This window comes from Podarcis liolepis, assembly GCF_965112155.1.
Source record: "Podarcis liolepis genome assembly, chromosome: 12".
In the NCBI taxonomy this organism is placed as follows: Eukaryota; Metazoa; Chordata; class Lepidosauria; order Squamata; family Lacertidae; genus Podarcis; species Podarcis liolepis.
Window position 1 is genome coordinate 53,679,876 of NC_139563.1, and position 16,995 is coordinate 53,696,870.

The 16,995-nt window shown below is 46.9% G+C and overlaps 1 protein-coding gene and 1 long non-coding RNA gene across 7 annotated transcripts; one reads left to right on the forward strand and one right to left on the reverse strand.

Annotated features, from left to right (window-relative positions):
* Positions 1 to 6,782: 6,782 nt before the first annotated feature.
* LOC310690209 lies at positions 6,783 to 10,198 on the reverse strand. Its single transcript, XR_014517980.1, has 3 exons — positions 10,120 to 10,198; positions 7,890 to 7,933; positions 6,783 to 7,302 (listed from the first exon to the last, which is right to left on the reverse strand). It is a non-coding gene; the product is annotated as an uncharacterized lncRNA (long non-coding RNA).
* LOC310690195 (uncharacterized protein) lies at positions 9,861 to 12,787 on the forward strand. 6 transcript variants are annotated; one of them, XR_014517950.1, is made up of 5 exons: positions 10,516 to 10,800; positions 10,878 to 10,996; positions 11,128 to 11,833; positions 11,982 to 12,096; positions 12,208 to 12,787. XR_014517950.1 is itself a non-coding variant. In XM_083468912.1 (4 exons), the coding sequence occupies exons 2-4, from the start codon at positions 11,754 to 11,756 to the stop codon at positions 12,346 to 12,348; spliced, it is 336 nt and encodes a 111-aa protein (XP_083325038.1). In that variant the 5' UTR covers positions 10,560 to 10,996; positions 11,128 to 11,753; the 3' UTR covers positions 12,349 to 12,787. The 6 variants fall into 6 exon arrangements, 2 of the variants coding, with proteins under 2 accessions (XP_083325037.1, XP_083325038.1); XR_014517947.1 differs by adding an exon at positions 9,861 to 10,329 and having other exon boundaries at positions 10,635 to 10,996; positions 11,982 to 12,787; XR_014517948.1 differs by adding an exon at positions 9,861 to 10,329 and having other exon boundaries at positions 10,659 to 10,996; positions 11,982 to 12,787.
* Positions 12,788 to 16,995: the final 4,208 nt, after the last annotated feature.

Genomic DNA, 16,995 nt, shown 5'->3' on the forward strand with positions numbered 1-16,995 from the left:
AAACAAAACAAAAGTGCCTGTAACACTTGCTGTGACAGACTATACGTAAAATTAAATATTTAATCACTATACATCTTAGAATAAATTACATTCACACCAGTTGGCCTTTATATGAGGTTCTATTTTAATAGATTCTTTATCATATAGGTTCTGTTTATATTTGTAATTGTGCTGGGGGAAATAATTGATGCTTGCTTATCTGCTTAATTTTCTGTCTGGTGGCTAAAGGCTAATACTGTCATCATGCATGGATAATTGCCTGGAGCTGGACATTACAGTATCAAAGTCAGAACGAACCAAAATGCCATCTAATCCAATCCTCTGCCTTGAGGCAGAACCATCCACAGCCTCTCGCAGAACAGCCATGCAATCCTGCACATGGTGTGTCACAAGCATAGGCATTGCAGTGGGTGCTTTCAGAGCAAAAAGCTCGAGATGCGTTATTCAAATGACCAGAGGGCATTATTCGCTTATTAAAAACATAGATAACCCACCCTGCATATGCACAGATACCAAGGTGGGGGTGCAGAAGAGAACATTTACAAACCATGTAGTGCATGGGTAGGCAAACTAAGGCCTGGGGGCCGGATCCAGCCCAATCGCCTTCTAAATCCGGCCTGTGGATTGTCCAGGAATCAGCATGTTTTTACACGAGTAGAAATGTCCTTTTATTTAAAATGCATCTCTGGATTATTGTGGGGCCTGCCTGGTGTTTTTACACGAGTAGAATGTGTGCTTTTATTTAAAATGCATCTCTGGGTTATTTGTGGGGCATAGGAATTCATTCATTTCCCCCCCCAAAATATATATATAGTCTGGCCCCCCTGCAAGGTCTAAGAGACAGTGGACCAGCCCCCTGCTGAAAAAGTTTGCTGACCCCTGATGTAGTATATGGAATGTTAGGGGAGGGGTAGCTGGTGGGAGACACTTCGGGGGCAGTGGCGTAGCGTGGGTTGTCAGCACCCGGGGCAAGGCAAGTAATTTGCGCCCCCTAACCCGTGGATTTGCGCCCCCTAACCCGTGGATTTGCGCCCCTAACCCTAACCCCCAGATGTTGCGCCCGGTGCGGCCGGGCCCCCCTGCACCCCCCATGCTTCGCCACTGTTCGGGGGTAACTTGCCCACCTTTCGTCCCCACATTTTGCACTCAGCTCTCACCTGTGACTCCTAAAAGATGTCAGCATATGACAGAAGCCACACTCTGGGAAATGGCTTTCGAATGGCCGGCTAAACCAGGTAAGGGGAACTGATGGGTCCCAAACCGTTGCTGAGTTAGGAATAGGAAGACAGACTCCGGTGGGTTGAGTGGATGAGACCAATAAAGGTAAAGGGTAAAGGGACCCCTGACCATTAGGTCCAGTCATGGCCGACTCTGGGGTTGCGGCGCTCATCTCACTTTATTGGCTGAGAGAGCTGGTGTACAGCTTCCAGGTCATGTGGCCAGCATGACTAAGCCGCGTCTGGCGAACCAGAGCAGCGCATGGAAACGCCGTTTACCTTCCTGCCGGAGCGGTACCTATTTATCTACTTGCACTTTGACGTGCTTTCAAACTGCTAGGTTGGCAGGAGCAGGGACTGAGCAATGAGAGCTCACCCCGTCGCGGGGATTTCTGCACGTGCTGTAGAGGGAAAAGAGGGGCAGATGGGACTTGTCAACCTGGGAAGGGAGCCCATCTAGGAGAAGAAAAACTCTGAACCTAAACCTCTGTTGCCTTATGGCTATACTTGTCAGGGACTGGGCGGAGGAGGAACGGTGGAGTCCGCCTTCCCATCCAGACCCTCCCAGGGAGGAGGAAGAAGAAGACAGTATAGATTTACAACAGGGGTTTGAGGAAGGTTGCAGCTCAGAGGCAGAGGAGGGGGAAAGTTGGGAAATCATGGGAGAGGAGGCAGAACCGGAGCAGCAGCTGGCGGACGCATTTTCACTAGAAAGCATTCCAGACTCTATCTCCCAGAACCCGGCGAGCCTTAAAAGTAGGAGAGCAAAGAGCTCAAAGACAGAGGACACTTAGCGGCACCCGTAGAGGAGGTGATAAGGATGACGAATGTGGAAGTGGGAGAGACACAGGGGGGCGTTGAAGATTCACTTGGGACAACGCCATTATCCAAGAGGCTGGGTTCTATAGCCTCTCTCTGCAAAAACTGAAATAAAATCGGACTGTAAGAAACCTTTCCTTGTCTTTATACTTTCCTTGGCAACCAGCTGGGACCCACTGACAAACACCTTGACAATACTCATCTGGCGCCATCTGGTCTTGCATGTTTATAGCGGATTCAAATTGCTGTTTCTTTACTAATGTGCAGTATCTGAGTCCTGAGACCTCCATACACGCTGCCCAGGCTTGCGCCCAGAGAGGTCCTTGCTGCTAACACAGCAAAACCAATGCAGGAGGCAGCAGTTACGAATTACCAGTCTTGGAAGCTACAGCAAGTGTCGTGATTCTCCAGCAGTTTGACTTCACCCTGGGGCACACTCCATTGTCTCTCAAGACAGACAGATGCCAGCAACAGAATACACTAATAGATTAGAAAACCCAAAAGAGTCAGTTGGGTCAGGAGGCACCCAGCTTTGGGAAAGAGGTGGTGGTGGGGTTCTGATAGGGCCCTAGACCCCTCCCACCCCCTCCCCAAATCTGAGAAAGTGCTGACTAGGCTTTGGGAAGGAGGAGGGAAGACTCTAGGGCCCTCTCTTACCCAAGCTTTGAGATGGCATCCTTGGTTCAGTGCCCAGTACCTGCATTTAGCTCACACAGCTCTAAATCTGCCTTTGAAACAGTTCAACAGAACAAATAAAGGACAGTTATAAAAGCAACAACACATGGAACAGAATGAGTTAAACAGTCACCAACTTAAAAACCCTTAAGCTTTCTGGGCAAATAAATGGGGCCTGTGTGGCACCAAAAACCTAACAATGTTGGTACCAGTCATAATATATAAAATATATATAAAAACAGGCCAAACCCTACGTCAAAGGATAAATGGACATAAATCTGACATCAGGAATCACAAGACAGAGAAGCCAGTAGGAGAAGACTTCAGTCTCCCAAGACATTCAATACAGGATCTCAAAGCGCTGTCTTATTACAAAAGAATTTCAGAAACAGACTTGAAAGAGAAGTTGTTGAATTACAACTTATCACTAAACTGAAAACATATGGAGAGACCTGGTCTGAACAGAGATATTGGATTCCCGTCTCATTACATGTGCTAATCATCTGCATACTATCCCTTGCTTTTTCCTGTAGGACTAATTGCAGTCGTTCATACCCATTGAGTCAATCACCCATCTCCTACTACCCTCCTGAGAAAAAACCCACCCCACCCTCCCACTATATATAAGGGTCTGGTGACTTCTGTTTCAGTGTATCTGAAGAAGTGTGCATGCACATGAAAGCTATACCAAGAACAAACTTAGTTGGCCTCTAAGGTGCTACTGGACAATTTATTTATTTATTTTTATATACAGTCATACCTTGAGTTGAATGTGCTTCGGATTGAGCGCGTTCGAGTTACGCTCCACAGCAACCCAGAAGTAACGGAGTGTGTTACTTCTGGGTTTTGCCGCTCGCGCATGCGCAGATGCTCAAAATGACATCACGCGCATGCGCAGAAGCAGTGAAACACAACCTGTGCACGGGCAGATGCGCTGTTGTGTCTTGTGTTCCGTTCAGGATGCGAACGGGGCTCTGGAACGGATCCCATTCGCATCCCGAGGTACCACTGTATTTCGACCACGTCAGACCAGCACAGTACCTGCCTGAATCTAGGTGCCAGTCATAGTTCTGCAGTTCTCTAGGAGGGCATCAGCAGTACAGAGAAGGCTCTCTCTTGTGTCACCACACAGTGGACATAGTTTGGAACATGGGAGATCCTCACCCAGATAGCTTTATAATATCTATGCTGTTGTTGTTATGTCATAGGAGATCCCTATTTTCATCGGAGAAATGTTGAAGGGTATGTTTAAAGGTGGTGTCCTTGGTTGGATCCAACACAAAATATGTATTTTAAATTGTGACTTGTCCACTATGAAGCCAAGTGTAAATTTGTATGCCATTATTTTCAACAGGAAGGTGTTGTATAATATAAATAGAACAATATTATTTGCAATGAAACCAGTCATTTCATATGCCCCAGCTATTTTGAAAAAGTCTATGACTACAATATATTTTGCAAGATATTAAATAAAGTATTCCAGCTCAGCCAAATGAGGTTTGCCTTTAAAAAAAAAAAAGACTGATGGATTCTCTGTCACGCTGCATAATGTGCTTACATGTGCTCAAAGAGGGAGATGGAAATTTATGCAGGAACGGGAAATTCTTGCCATAGTCCTTTAAAGCTATAGACAGTTATATCACACCTGATATGTGACAATATCTTGTTATGGCAAAAAAGAGAATAAAAGTGACTGGAAGGACAATAGAAATTTATTTATTGTTACACTTTTACTCTGGCTTGTCAAATGGCTAAATGCACATTGTGGTAAATTATCGCTCAGTAAATGGTTACCATGTTCACATTTTGTATAGTGGAAGAAAAATTAAGCACCGAAAAATTTCCACGCAAATCACTCTCTTCAAGAGTTCCACCACCAGTAAAGTGTCTGAACTTCCATGGGATTTTACAACAGTTAGATCATTTATCTAGCTATGTACTGTTCATTTAATACGTCACTCAACTAAAATCCAGTTGATTAAGCTAAGCATATTTAATCAGTTGACATCTAATTTTTATTCTTTCCAATGCAAAGTTACTACAGAATGTGTAGCTTAAAAGTCATAGTTAACAGGTGCTAGTAGAATGTTTCTACAGTATATGAGGATTACATTGTATAACCAACAGATGGCACTGTGTGCAAAACTATATTAATGTAGCATTTAAGAAATAAATGTTTCCTATCTTTAAATGATACCGTATTACTCTAATACCTGGAGTGGCCAAACTTTTTCAGACCAACAACTACATTGACTGATGCTCAGCCCTTGAGTGCTCCTTGCCAAAGTGGGAGTGGTTGAAATATGGAAGTGGGTGTGGCTAAAGTGTAAACATGGGGGTGGCCAGTTTTTATTTTTAAATGATATACCGTATTTACTCGAATGTAATGCACACCTTTTTTTTGCCAAATTATGTTGCAAAAATTAGGGTGTGCATTAGATTTGATGGCAATTTACATTCGAGTAAATATGGTATTTTGGAAATCGGGGAAGGGGCATTACAAAAAGCATTTATTTGTTAAATGAGAATGCCCCAGTTATTTCAATTCAGTTTAGAATGTATCTCTGGTTAAGATTAAATAACAAGAAGAATCAAATAATGTGTTAGAAAAGAAACAGCTGTCTTTTCCCCTATGCTCAAGGAATTGGGACTTTTTGACTAGGGGAAGAACATGATATAGATTCATAAAGATGTGGGCTGATATTCAATATTATTCATAGAGTCATTGAAATCAATGCACTTAATTAACCTAAGCCCACTGATTTCAGTGGATCTACTCTGAATATGATTTAGTTGGATATCGTTCCTTGTATTACGGGGAGAACAAAATGTCATTTCTGCCTCTCAAAGTGCTGGAACTTGGAACTATAAAATCATAACTCCCTGTAATAGTGAACTCAGGTGATTAAGTACCTATAAGATTGGAAGCAAAGTAGGGACACAGAAAATAAGGGTTTGTTTTCTATAAACTTTGGAGAATACCTAGGTATGCAGCAAGGCCGTGGCCTGGCTGGACGGAGCTGGCTGAGAGAGACTCCTTGACCATCAGCAGGGCCGTCTTACCCATAGGTGCTAGGCGTGTGGGGCACCCAGGTGCCAGGCTCTCAGGGGCGCCAGGCTGAGAGTCTGGGGCCCGAGAGTTGAGTCCAGGGAACAGCCCACCCATCAGTCGGAGTGCTGCGATGGGCTCTTCTGCTGCGGGCAGCTCTGTGCCGCGAGTTTGGGGGCAAGCGAGCCAGCAAGGCGCTGAGGCAGCTGGCCGGCTCCATCCTCCTGCATGCCTGGGACTGGGAAACCTGGGGAGGGGGGTGCTTGGCGGATCTTTGCACCCCACACCGCTTATAATTAAGACAGCCCTGACGGTCACGACGGTCCCTGGGAGCCAGAAGGGCCTCATCCAGGAGCAAACCCCCAGCTGGGGTGGCCACTTGGCCTTCCAAAGATGGATTGGTTCCATTTCGGGGGCACAGAGTCCCCTGCTCACTTTGGGATGCCTTTGGTCACATTCTTGAAGTCATAAGAAATAAAATGCAAAAGTTTTTCCCTCACCCTAACCTGTTTTTCTTGCGCACCCTACCTGGCTAGGCACCTTGCCCTCCCTCCCTAGCTGGCTGATTGACGCTCCAGGCTAGCCAATAGAGCTCATCAGCCAGTAGGCTCTTCTGGGGTGGGCAGCGCTTGATGCCAATGGCTCCCAGAGAAGCAACCAGACCTTTCCTGGAGCAGCAGCCTCTGTTTGCAAAGCTCCATCTCCCTCTGCCTCTCGCTGGGGGTCTAAGGGGTCTCTTGGCTCCTTTCCACCTCTAGAATGGATTGTGTGGAGGCTGCAAGAGGAGGCCTTCTTACCTTGAGGGTTCAGTCACTGAAATGGCCCACATGAAGGGTGGCATGCAAATTTAATAATCATCACCACATGCCATTTCCTGGGCATTAAAGCACCATATACAGGCACCCCCAAACTTGGCCCTCCAGATGTTTTGGGACTACAACTCCCATCATCCCTAGCTAACAGGACCAGTGGTCAGAGATGATGGGAATTGTAGTCCCAAAATATCTGGAGGAGCGAGTTTGGGGATGCCTGCACCATCACCTTCCTATATTGGAGCTCTCAGGGGGATGAGGGGTTATGCCAATGGGAGGCAAAGCTCCATGAGAAAGAGAAGCAGAATTGGTGGTTATCTCTCCCCCCTTTTCTTCCTTCCTTCTATTTTGGATTGGTTTGTACATTTACAATTATTCTGGCAGTTAGAAATTCAGCAGGTTGGGTGCATTTGCCAGGCACTGCCTGCTGCTGCCTGTGGGGCCCAGATAAGCCCCCCCCCCCCCGTGGGGAATCTGAGAGGGGCTTGAGTCCCACAGCCCCCTTGAAGTTGGGCATGAAGGCCTACAGGGTCAGTTGCTGCATCTCTGTCCAAGAAGAGCTGTGGGTGGGGAAGGGCAGCTTGGCCCCAGCAGGACAGGACTTGCCTGGGAACATCTCAGGCGTCTCCTTGGGCCTTGGGAAAGGGGCTTTTCCTCTGCCTTGTTCCTCCACATCCCTTCCATTCAGTGTTTTGGGAGTTTCCAAACCTCAGAACAGGGCTTGTCTCACCTTAATAATAATAATAATTTATTATTTATACCCCGCCCATCTGGCTGGGCCTCCCCAGCCACTCTGGGCGGCTTCCATAGAACCCAAAAATACAGTAAAATATCACACGTTAAAAACTTCCCTGAACAGGGCTGCCTTAAGATGTCTTCTGAATGTCAGGTAGTTGTTTATCGCTTTGACATCTGATGGGGAGGGCGTTCCACAGGGCGGGCGCCACTACCGAGAAGGCCCTCTGCCTGGTTCCCTGTAGCTTTGCTTCTCACAATGAGGGAACCGCCAGAAGGCCCTCGGCGCTGGACCTCAGCGTCTGGGCAGAATGATGGGGGTGGAGACGCTCCTTCAGGTATACTGGACCGAGGCCGTTTAGGGCTTTAAAGGTCAGCACCAACACTTTGAATTGTGCTCGGAAACGTACTGGGAGCCAATGTAGGTCTTTCAAGACCGGTGTTATATGGTCTCGGCGGCCGCCCCCAGTCACCAGTCTAGCTGCCACATTCTGGATTAGTTGTAGTTTCCGAGTCACCTTCAAAGGTAGCCCCACGTAGAGTGCATTGCAGTAGTCCAAGCGGGAGATAACCAGAGATAACCTTCTTTTAAATCAATGTCAGCAGCTTTAGGAGACAACAAGAGTCTGCAAAGCAGGGTAAAAATAAGAGAAAAAGGATTAAACTGTACATTTCAAAGAATATATACACATCACCCTTGAGTTGCATGGCATTCACATTGTTCTAACCACTAGGCCTCACAGACTCTCCTAGAACCTTGGCACTGAGGCTGGGCATTCCATGTTCTCAAGGGTCATTGCCTAGCAATGGAGCTTGTGATCGTTTGAATTGAGGTTCCTGCATCCTCAACATCTTGAGGTTTGCAGAGGTAGCCTGTAGTGACCTTCGCTCAGTCACTACATTAGAAGATGGCGTCCCAAAGACTCCTGGAGGTAAGTGGAGGTTGCCATGGCCAGGGGACTTCACTCTAGAACCTAGATCAATGGTATCACCAAGTTTGGCAAAGAGCTATGCAAAGTCAAAGAAAGGGTTGAGCTTTGCCCAAGTTTTTGGAAGGGGAGTAGGAATGCCGAAAAAGAAAATTTAGTGTTCTATATTGCAGTCAATTGAATATTATTTTGAACAGAGGATTCCTTCCGATTTGTGTGAATCTGGCAGAGGCTTCATTTCTATTTCTACACGCTGGATGTTATCTTTGTACTATAGTTTGGAGAGAAAGGGAAAAATAGAAGAAGAAAAGAGAGGGTGAGCGGCTGGCCCAGTGGAGGGGAAGGGGGTGCTAGATGGAACTGGTTTTTCTGCAGAGCTGATGGAAGGAGCTCTGCTGCTCACCTGTCCACAGAGTCTATCATAGGTGTCAGGGAACTGACATCAGAGCGAGAGGCGAAGGGGAGACTCCCAGATGATGCTGGCGAAGGACCCAGCAGCATGGGGAGCAACAGCTCAGTAGAGGGGGAAGCTAATCAGCGCAACACCAGGGAGAAAGGGGGGCAGACGGGGGAATCGGAGAGAGGGCTCCAGGACTCTTCACTGGACATCAGTGAGGAGAGCCCAGGTCCTCCGCTGCCCACGCCCTCCCTGCGCAGAAGACTCCCGCGCAGTGAGAGGAGGAGGAGACTGGGTGTCAAACAACTTTTATGTTGGAAGAGGTTCAAGAAACGCCCACTGACGGATTCTGCCAGCGATTGAGGCAGCCGCGATGAGCAAGGTCTGTGCAGTCAGAAAGGTTTGACAAGGCAAATTAGCCTAGAGAGGCACCAGTTTACGCACGAGTAACTCATAGCCATTACAATAGGGGAGGGCTGCTCCCAGGTGCAGGTGAGGGAGAGACAGGAGCCCTGGCAGAGCTCTGCTCCTGGAGGAAGGACGGATGAGAAACAGCGTCATGGGCTCTGCTGAGACAGGCCAGCTCCCTCAGGCCTCCTCTCCCCCAACTGGCATCTGGCGGCAGCCATTTCATCAGGCTGCCTCAGTGGGAGAGATGAGAACAGCATTCTAGACCCAGGGGCCTGAGCTTGTGAGTTGTTTTTTCCTCTCCCCTCCTTGTACCCTTTCCTTGTGTGTTGTATTTCCATTGGTCAGATTGTTTCTTACAATAGAAGTCTGCGATTAGGGAGTTTCTTGCATTTGATTTCATAGAAGGCTCTCTTGGAGCCTTTTTGGCTTAAGAGAGGGGTACAAATGCTCTAAAGGAATGAATGGATGAATAAGGTCTCTAAGGAAATGGAGGACAGAGATTTCCAGTTTGTTTCCCAACCTACCTTGCCTGCACTTTCCTGATCAACACAGAAACATGAATGGGTCTGATCCATTCTTCACATTCTGATGTTCCTGTTTCTCTTTTCTCTTTTCTTATGGACAGGGAATTGATTTCGATGAGGATCAAATCTCCAAAATCAGTCTGGAAGAAGGGGAGGGTCTTCCTCTAAGGTAATGCTGTGCTAATCCCCTGACCCCAATCATCAATTGTGAAATATACTCGGAGTCGAGAGTGGATTTCATGCTCTTTATTCAGCTCATAGTGGTGGGGAGGAGGAATGGAAGTTCCCCTGAAATGTCTGCTTTATATACATTATTTACACAATGGGCCCCACGTGATTGGCTAATTCTGGGATTCTCCTGTAGGCCAATCAGGTTGCAGATTCACTTCCACCTGGAGCTGGATTGGGTGGCTCCTGTGGACCAATCAGACTGCTGCATTCTGAATCCTATTGAACTCAGTACATAACAAATTGCTTTCAAAAGCCACCACCCCCGTCCATTTCTATGGTGGTGGTACTAGGGGTCTTTGAAGGATGGGAGGCAATAAAACCTTTTGACACAAGTGCTAATCCTCTCTCCCCTCAGCATCCCAACCACAGGTTCTCCAGATGTGGCTGATGTTCCTCCCGAAGGCTTCAGCAAGGACCAGCTGAAGGCCAGACTTACGGATGTCGTCACCACGATGAAGAGTGGGAAGAAGATGGTCCGAAGGAAGGCGCTCTGAGATCTTTCCGACCTCCTGCAGAAGATCCAGGAATATGTGAGTTACTGAAGCAAAGCATTGCAACCATGCAGGGCTCTCAAGGCTTTCAGGCTGTCGCTTCTAGGCCCACCCTGCAAGTTGCCCTAGGGACAATCAGACATCCCGGCACATACCCAGTTTTGAGAACAGAGCTGGGCCTTGGCAGAATGAATCCTAGTAAAAAGCAAACATCAGGAAAAGAGGGGTGGGAAGTAAAAAAGAAATTGATTTTTTCTGTATAGGATGCTAAATGTTTTGGAATGTTTTGAAAATGTAATAAAAATGTTGTAGGAAAAATGGTGATGGGTTGCTTCTCTTATCAGTCCCTTCTCTGGGTTTCTTCTCAGCCATCGGTAGCGCTTCCTGCATCCTCCCTTGGCCAACTGGTGGCTATTTCCTGTCTGTGCGCACTGGATCCAGACCCGGAGTGCAGGCAGTGGGCAGCAGAGGCCCTCTGCCATCTTCTGCCCATCCTGCGGCGCAAAGAAGGTAAGACTGGAAGAATGCATCCCAGCATGGGGTGGGGTGAGCAAGACCCGAACTAACCCTTTGGCTTTCCTTTGCAGAGACGCCAGCACGAACGTCCAGGAACCAAACACTCATCATCAGAGCTCAGAAGGTCCTCAATTCCACCAGAAGTCCGGTTCCTGCATGGTTCATCAATGAATGCTACTCTCTTGCCAGGGTAAGTCGCTGTCACACAAGGCACAGCGGTCTCTCAAGCCTCATGTTCTGGGTCCCACAGAGACAGCACCTGGTCTTTCTGCTCCCCAGCCCTGCCCTGTGGGCATCTCTGACCTTCCTCTCTTGCTTCAGGTCTTTGGCGCCTTTCTCCCTGCGGAGCAGCTTTTGGGGGCCATGTGCTTCCTGGCCAGAGACCTGGTTGTCGAGAGCAGCTTCAACCCACTGGATATCTCCCACTTACTGCAAGAATTCATCAAGCAGTTTAGCGGCAAAGCAGTAGAGATAAGGTGTCTGCAAAGGTAGGAGAGGAGAAGAATCTCCGCTTTGGTGTAGGGGAGACAACCTCATGCCATTGAGTGGCCAGGACACATGTTTGTTGAGAGGGGCCTGGCAATGTCAGGACAAGAAGCTCAGCCAAGGGTCCTGAGAAACATGGGTTCAAGACTGGGGAATCCTCCTCCTCCTGGAAGCAGGCGGGCAAGCTTCTTCTCTTGGCCCACAATGGAGAGGGAAAATGGTTTCCTGGAGCTGCCTGGGTCCAATACTCCCAAGGACCCTGAGTGGTACCTTTGAAGGAAGATGGCTATGGTGGCACAGGTCAAGGGTCCCTCTTTCAATGAGGGATGGAGGGATCTGCCTGCAGTCAGCCCTGCTTCCTTGTACTCTCCAAGCAACCCTCTCCTTTTCTCTGACAGGTGGAGGTGCTGCTGGAGGCCTTCTACAAAATCACCCAGGGGCCTACAGGGGAGGACAGAAACATGGCCGTCTTCGCTTTCTCCATCTTGTCACACCACCGCCTGGAGAAAGTGGTTGAATACCTCCTCCAATTTCCCTTCGGGTATGGAGCCCTCCAGGTTCTACTGGGCTAAGGGAAAGGTTGGCAAGCTGCAGAGCTTGGTCAGAAAGCCCTTGCTGCCATTTCCTCTCTCTGGGGCAGGGCAGCAAGCAGAAGAATTTGAGCATTGCTCTTGTTTTTGCATTCACAGAGGCTGCCAGAGAATATGGAAGGAGGTTTTGGCATCGGCCGACCAAGAACAACTGACCCATCTCATGGCCAAGCAGCTTTACCAAAGCCCCTTGGAGGAATCTGCCACCCAAGTGGTAAGGACGAACCACCTGCTTTCTGGCTTCCTTCTTCCCAGGGTGATATCGAGGGGTTTCTGTATTCTGCACAAAAGCAGGGAAAGTGACTTGCACCTCTCTCTCTTCCAGCAACATCTCACCAGCCTGTTGCACGCCATCCTCAGGACGGAGGACTACAAGGCAGCTGTGCACCAGAACTTCCCACAGCTGCTGATCGCTCTCCTGGGGATGGTTATCAACTTCCACTATGAACAGGAATTCCTCGTGTGAGTAGTGTGATGCAAAGGGACCAATGAAGTCCTTTCCCCTTCAACCTCGGGGGGTTTCCAGTCCAGCTTGGTTTTCCAAGAGAGGCTCTCCTTCAGGCGGCTGCTAGGGAGGAAGGATGGGGAAAGAATTTGAGTGTATGCCAATGACCCTCCTGGTAAAACTGGCCTAATCCAAGGGAAGGCAGAATTCCTCTTTGGAGCCCTGAAGAAAAGTTCTTCTTCCTTCAAAAGGCCGGGGATACAATGCAACGCTCTCTTGAAGGTCTGACTTGTAAAATTGTGAATGCAGTAGATGCAGGACAGATACCGTACATGCAGTAAATCTGACTTGCAGAGTTAATTGCTGCTTCAAGGTCTCAATGGCCACAAGCTTAAATGTCCTTAAAAGAGACATCTTCTAAAGTAGACAAATTCATGGAAAATTATATCTATCAGTAGAATATATACCCGTACCTTTCTCATCTGTACATATTCTGACAGCTCCTTTGAATCAAAAGGTTTCAATAGGTCTTTGTCTGTCCTTGTGTTCTTGCCATCATATTCAGAGGCAATGCGTCTCTGATTAGCAAATATTGGAACTAAGTGATCCGGGAGGAGGTTTAGATCTCTCATGAGCTTCCTTGTTTAGCACTGTTGGAGGCAGAAGGCTAGATTTCATGGCTGGTTGGTTGAATCCAAAGGCAATTCTTGTTACATTATGCTATCCTTCCGCTTAGCATTCATTCCTTTAAAATGAGAGCTCCTTAGTGGAAGACTGTTCCCTCCAGCTCACAACCCCAGTGGTACAACAATGCCATCGTGTGGCCAATTTTAATAAAAGCTGCTGGTGTGAAGATGCTGAAAGGTCATTGGTTTTTTTGCCTGGGGTCACCTCCAGACCATCAGTATCTTGCAGGAGAGATTCAGTCATGTACCAGGAATGTAGGTGTGCACAGTTAAAGTGGATTTAAAGCACTCTGGTGCTCTGATGCAATCAATTCATTTTTATTTTTTTTAAAGCCAGACTTTTTGCAGTTAGAAGAGGGACAGATGTGGGATAAACAACTAATTACTGGGAAGGCAGATGACATCTATCTTTTTTGTATTTAACATTTGGCATTTCCGTATTTAACTGTTAAGACTTTTTTTTTTCAAAAACGGCTGCTGCTTAAGTTGTCTTGTTGCTGCTTTAGTTTTCTGTACACCACTTTCTGATAAGTGGTATAGAAAGGGTAATTAAGTACGGTACCTAAAAGACTTAAAAATAACCACTGCACAAGCAAATCTGGATGGATGCTCCTTGTTGTATAGCCTCCCACTAAGCAGAACAAATGCTTGAAGAAATGACATGGTCCAACCTCTGTGTAAACATCGAGCAAGCAAATCAGGATGAATACTCAATACTGTAAACAAGTTGTATGGAGGAGTCTCAAGGGAACGCATGGCTGCAGGGCGGAAACCTCTGCCCATTACAATGTTCGACTCAGGAAAAATAGGACTCCGTAAGATATCCTAGAAGTCAGACAAGGGGAACTAACCTCTCCATGACACACACACCCTTCCACACCTTCATTATAGGCTGTGCCTGAAAGTACAGGACAGGCCCAATGGAGTCTGGCTAAGACCCTGATGGATGGTCTAATTCAATATATGGCATATGGCAGTTTCCTCTGTCCCTACCATGGCCCTATATACCACTGGGAGAACCAAGTCAGAGGAGAACAGAAACATAGACTAAGGGAAAGCTGCAATTTTTCTTGTCAGTTTCTTATCCTTAGTTTCTATAAGGATAAGCAGAAAAGGTTGTTTTCTGCTGCTCCAGAGAAGCAGACACGGAGCAATGGATCCAAACTACAAGAAAGTAGATTCCACCTAAACATTAGGAAGAACTTCCTGACAGTAAGAGCTGTTGGACAGTGGAATTTGCTGCCAAGGAGTGTGGTGGAGTCTCCTTCTTTGGAGGTCTTTAAGCAGAGGCTTGACAACCATATGTCAGGAGTGCTCTGATGGTGTTTCCTGCTTGGCAGGGGATTGGACTTGATGGCCTTTGTGGTCTCTTCCAACTCTATGATTCTATGATTCTATACCGGCCTATACCTTCCTAATAACTTCTAACTGATTATCCCAACTGTCTGTCTGACTCCTCCTAACAGTTTCTCTCACTCCCTCACATCAAAACCAGACCAACCCACAGACTTATCCTCCCTCTTCCATCTCCAACTCCCAACTGACTTCCCAACAACTCCAACTGTAACTCTAACTCCTCCCCTTGGGTTCCCACTGGCCAATCACGTCACACTCATTTAACCCTTTCCTTATGACCCACCTAGGAGGGCAAACGCCACAGTGCCCCTTGGTACTGTGCAGCTGGATTTGTTTCTTACCAAACCCAGACTAAAATCTATCTAGATTCCAGTGCCAAATTAGCTCTGTTGAGCTAAAACACAAATAAAAAGGGAGTCGTGTGGTTAAAAGGGCAAAGGAGAAGGTCTCTCAAAAAATGGCATGTGCCACTGGTTGGCCACCAAGCTTGTTCCTCCTCCCCAATGGAGATATCGCAGGATCAGGCCTGCACTATCTGGCATTCGCTACCACAGAGCATGGTGATGGCCGCCAACTTAGATGGCTTTAAATGGGCATTAGCAGGGCCAGATTTAGGAAGTTAGATTAGCCTCAACCAGAGCCAGGGCCTTTTCAACACTGGCCCCTGCCTGGTGGAACGCTCTGCCTCATGAGACCAGGGCCCTGCAGGATCTGATTTCTTCCCGCAGGGCCTGTAAGACAGAGTTGTTCCACCTGGCCTTTGACTTGGAGCCAATTTGATTCCCTCCCTCTCTTTCTTTTTCCTTTTCCTTCTCCCCCTGCGATTAGGCTGCATTTTAATATTTTAATGTTTCAGTATTTTAATGTATTTTAATCTTGTTTTTAAGTTGTATTCATTCAACTTGTTTTTATTATTGCTTGTTAGCTGCCCTGAGCCTGGCCTTGGCTGGGGAGGGTGGGGTATAAATAAAAATTATTATTATTATTATTAAGCTACTGAACGTAATGGGGCCCTTTATATGTCCAGCTGTCCTTTGTCAACAAACAAATTGCCGCTGTTTTTTGTGTTGAATATATGCTATATCGAGGAATGTTAGAAGGATGTTGGAATGAAGTAATGTGGTTTTAGCAGAAATGCTATAAAGGATTAAGAAAAAACAGATTGTTAAATGGTGAAAGGAGGGAAAGTAAAGTTACATTATATTAAGATAAAATATAGGACAAAAACTGGAAAAGATGGAAAGGACTTGCTGAAATAACTAACTGAACTAGGATACAAAAAAGGGAGGTGTGAGGTCAAGGAAACAAGCAAATGAATTATACCGCATTTTTCGCCCTATAGGACGCACCGTCCCATAAGCGCACCTAGTTTTTTTGGGGGGAAATAAAGGGGAAAAAATTATTCCCCCCCCAGGCGTGGGGCTGGGGCGGGGGAGGCCCGAGCTTCCCCCGACCCCAGCCCCCAAACAGGCAGCTCTCTGCAAGCCGTGGGAGCCCAGCGCTGGCTCCCGCTGCTTGCGGAGAGGTCCGCGAAGCCTGGACACGCTGATCCCAGCACACGCAGGCTTCGGCATGCAGGCAACCCTTCGCAAGCAGCGGGAGCGCTCCCGCTGCTTGCGGAGAGGTCCGCGAAGCCTGGAGAGCGAGAGGGGTCGATGCGCACCGACCCCTCTCGCTCTCCAGGCTTCAGCGAAAGCCTGCATTCGCCCTATAGGATGCACACACATTTCCCCTTCATTTTTGGAGGGGGAAAAGTGCGTCCTATGGGGCAAAAAATACGGTAAGTTATGGGAAGGTTCATTGTATTATTTATTTATTATTATTATTTTTCTAACTGTTTTTATTTTTCTAGGTTTTTGTGTTTTTTTCCTTATTGTGATGTGATGTTTTGTTTTTGCTTAATATGCTGTTTTCTATTTTCTCTTTTTGTAACCTTTTAAATCTTAATTTTTTAAAAAAATGAATATATGCTATATAGTAATTTATGGACCTAATAGGTAGTGTGCCTACCTACCTAATAGGCCACCATGGTGTAGTGGTTCAGAGTGGTGGACTCATAATCTGGTGAACCGGGTTCGCTTCCCCGCTCCTCCACATGCAGCTGCTGGGTGACCTTGGGCCAGTCACACTTCTCTGAAGTCTCTCAGCCCCACTCACCTCACAGAGTGTTTGTTGTGGGGGAGGAAGGGAAAGGAGAATGTTAGCCGCTTTGAGACTCCTGAAGGGTAGTGATAAAGCGGGATATCAAATCCAAACTCTTCTTCTTCTTCTATCTAAAGCCATTTGCACATAACAAAATATGCATTTTATCAAAGTAATTGTTGAACTGAAATACAATTAAGAAGTATATTAATAGTGAGATAATTATTAGACTGTAACTGTATGTAGGTTTTATTTTATTTGTTTGTTTTATCTTATATGTTGGAAATGTACATCCAGTTGTTTTTTTCTTTCATTTTTGGGGGACCCCCCCCCCAAGAGAGTGGGGCCCTAAGCTATAGCTTGTTTAGCTCATAAGTAAATCCGGCACTGGGCATTAGACAAATCCAAGGAGGAGAGAGTAATCAGTGGCTACTAATCAAGACATGGGTGGCACTGTGGGTTAAACCACAGAGCCTAGGGCTTG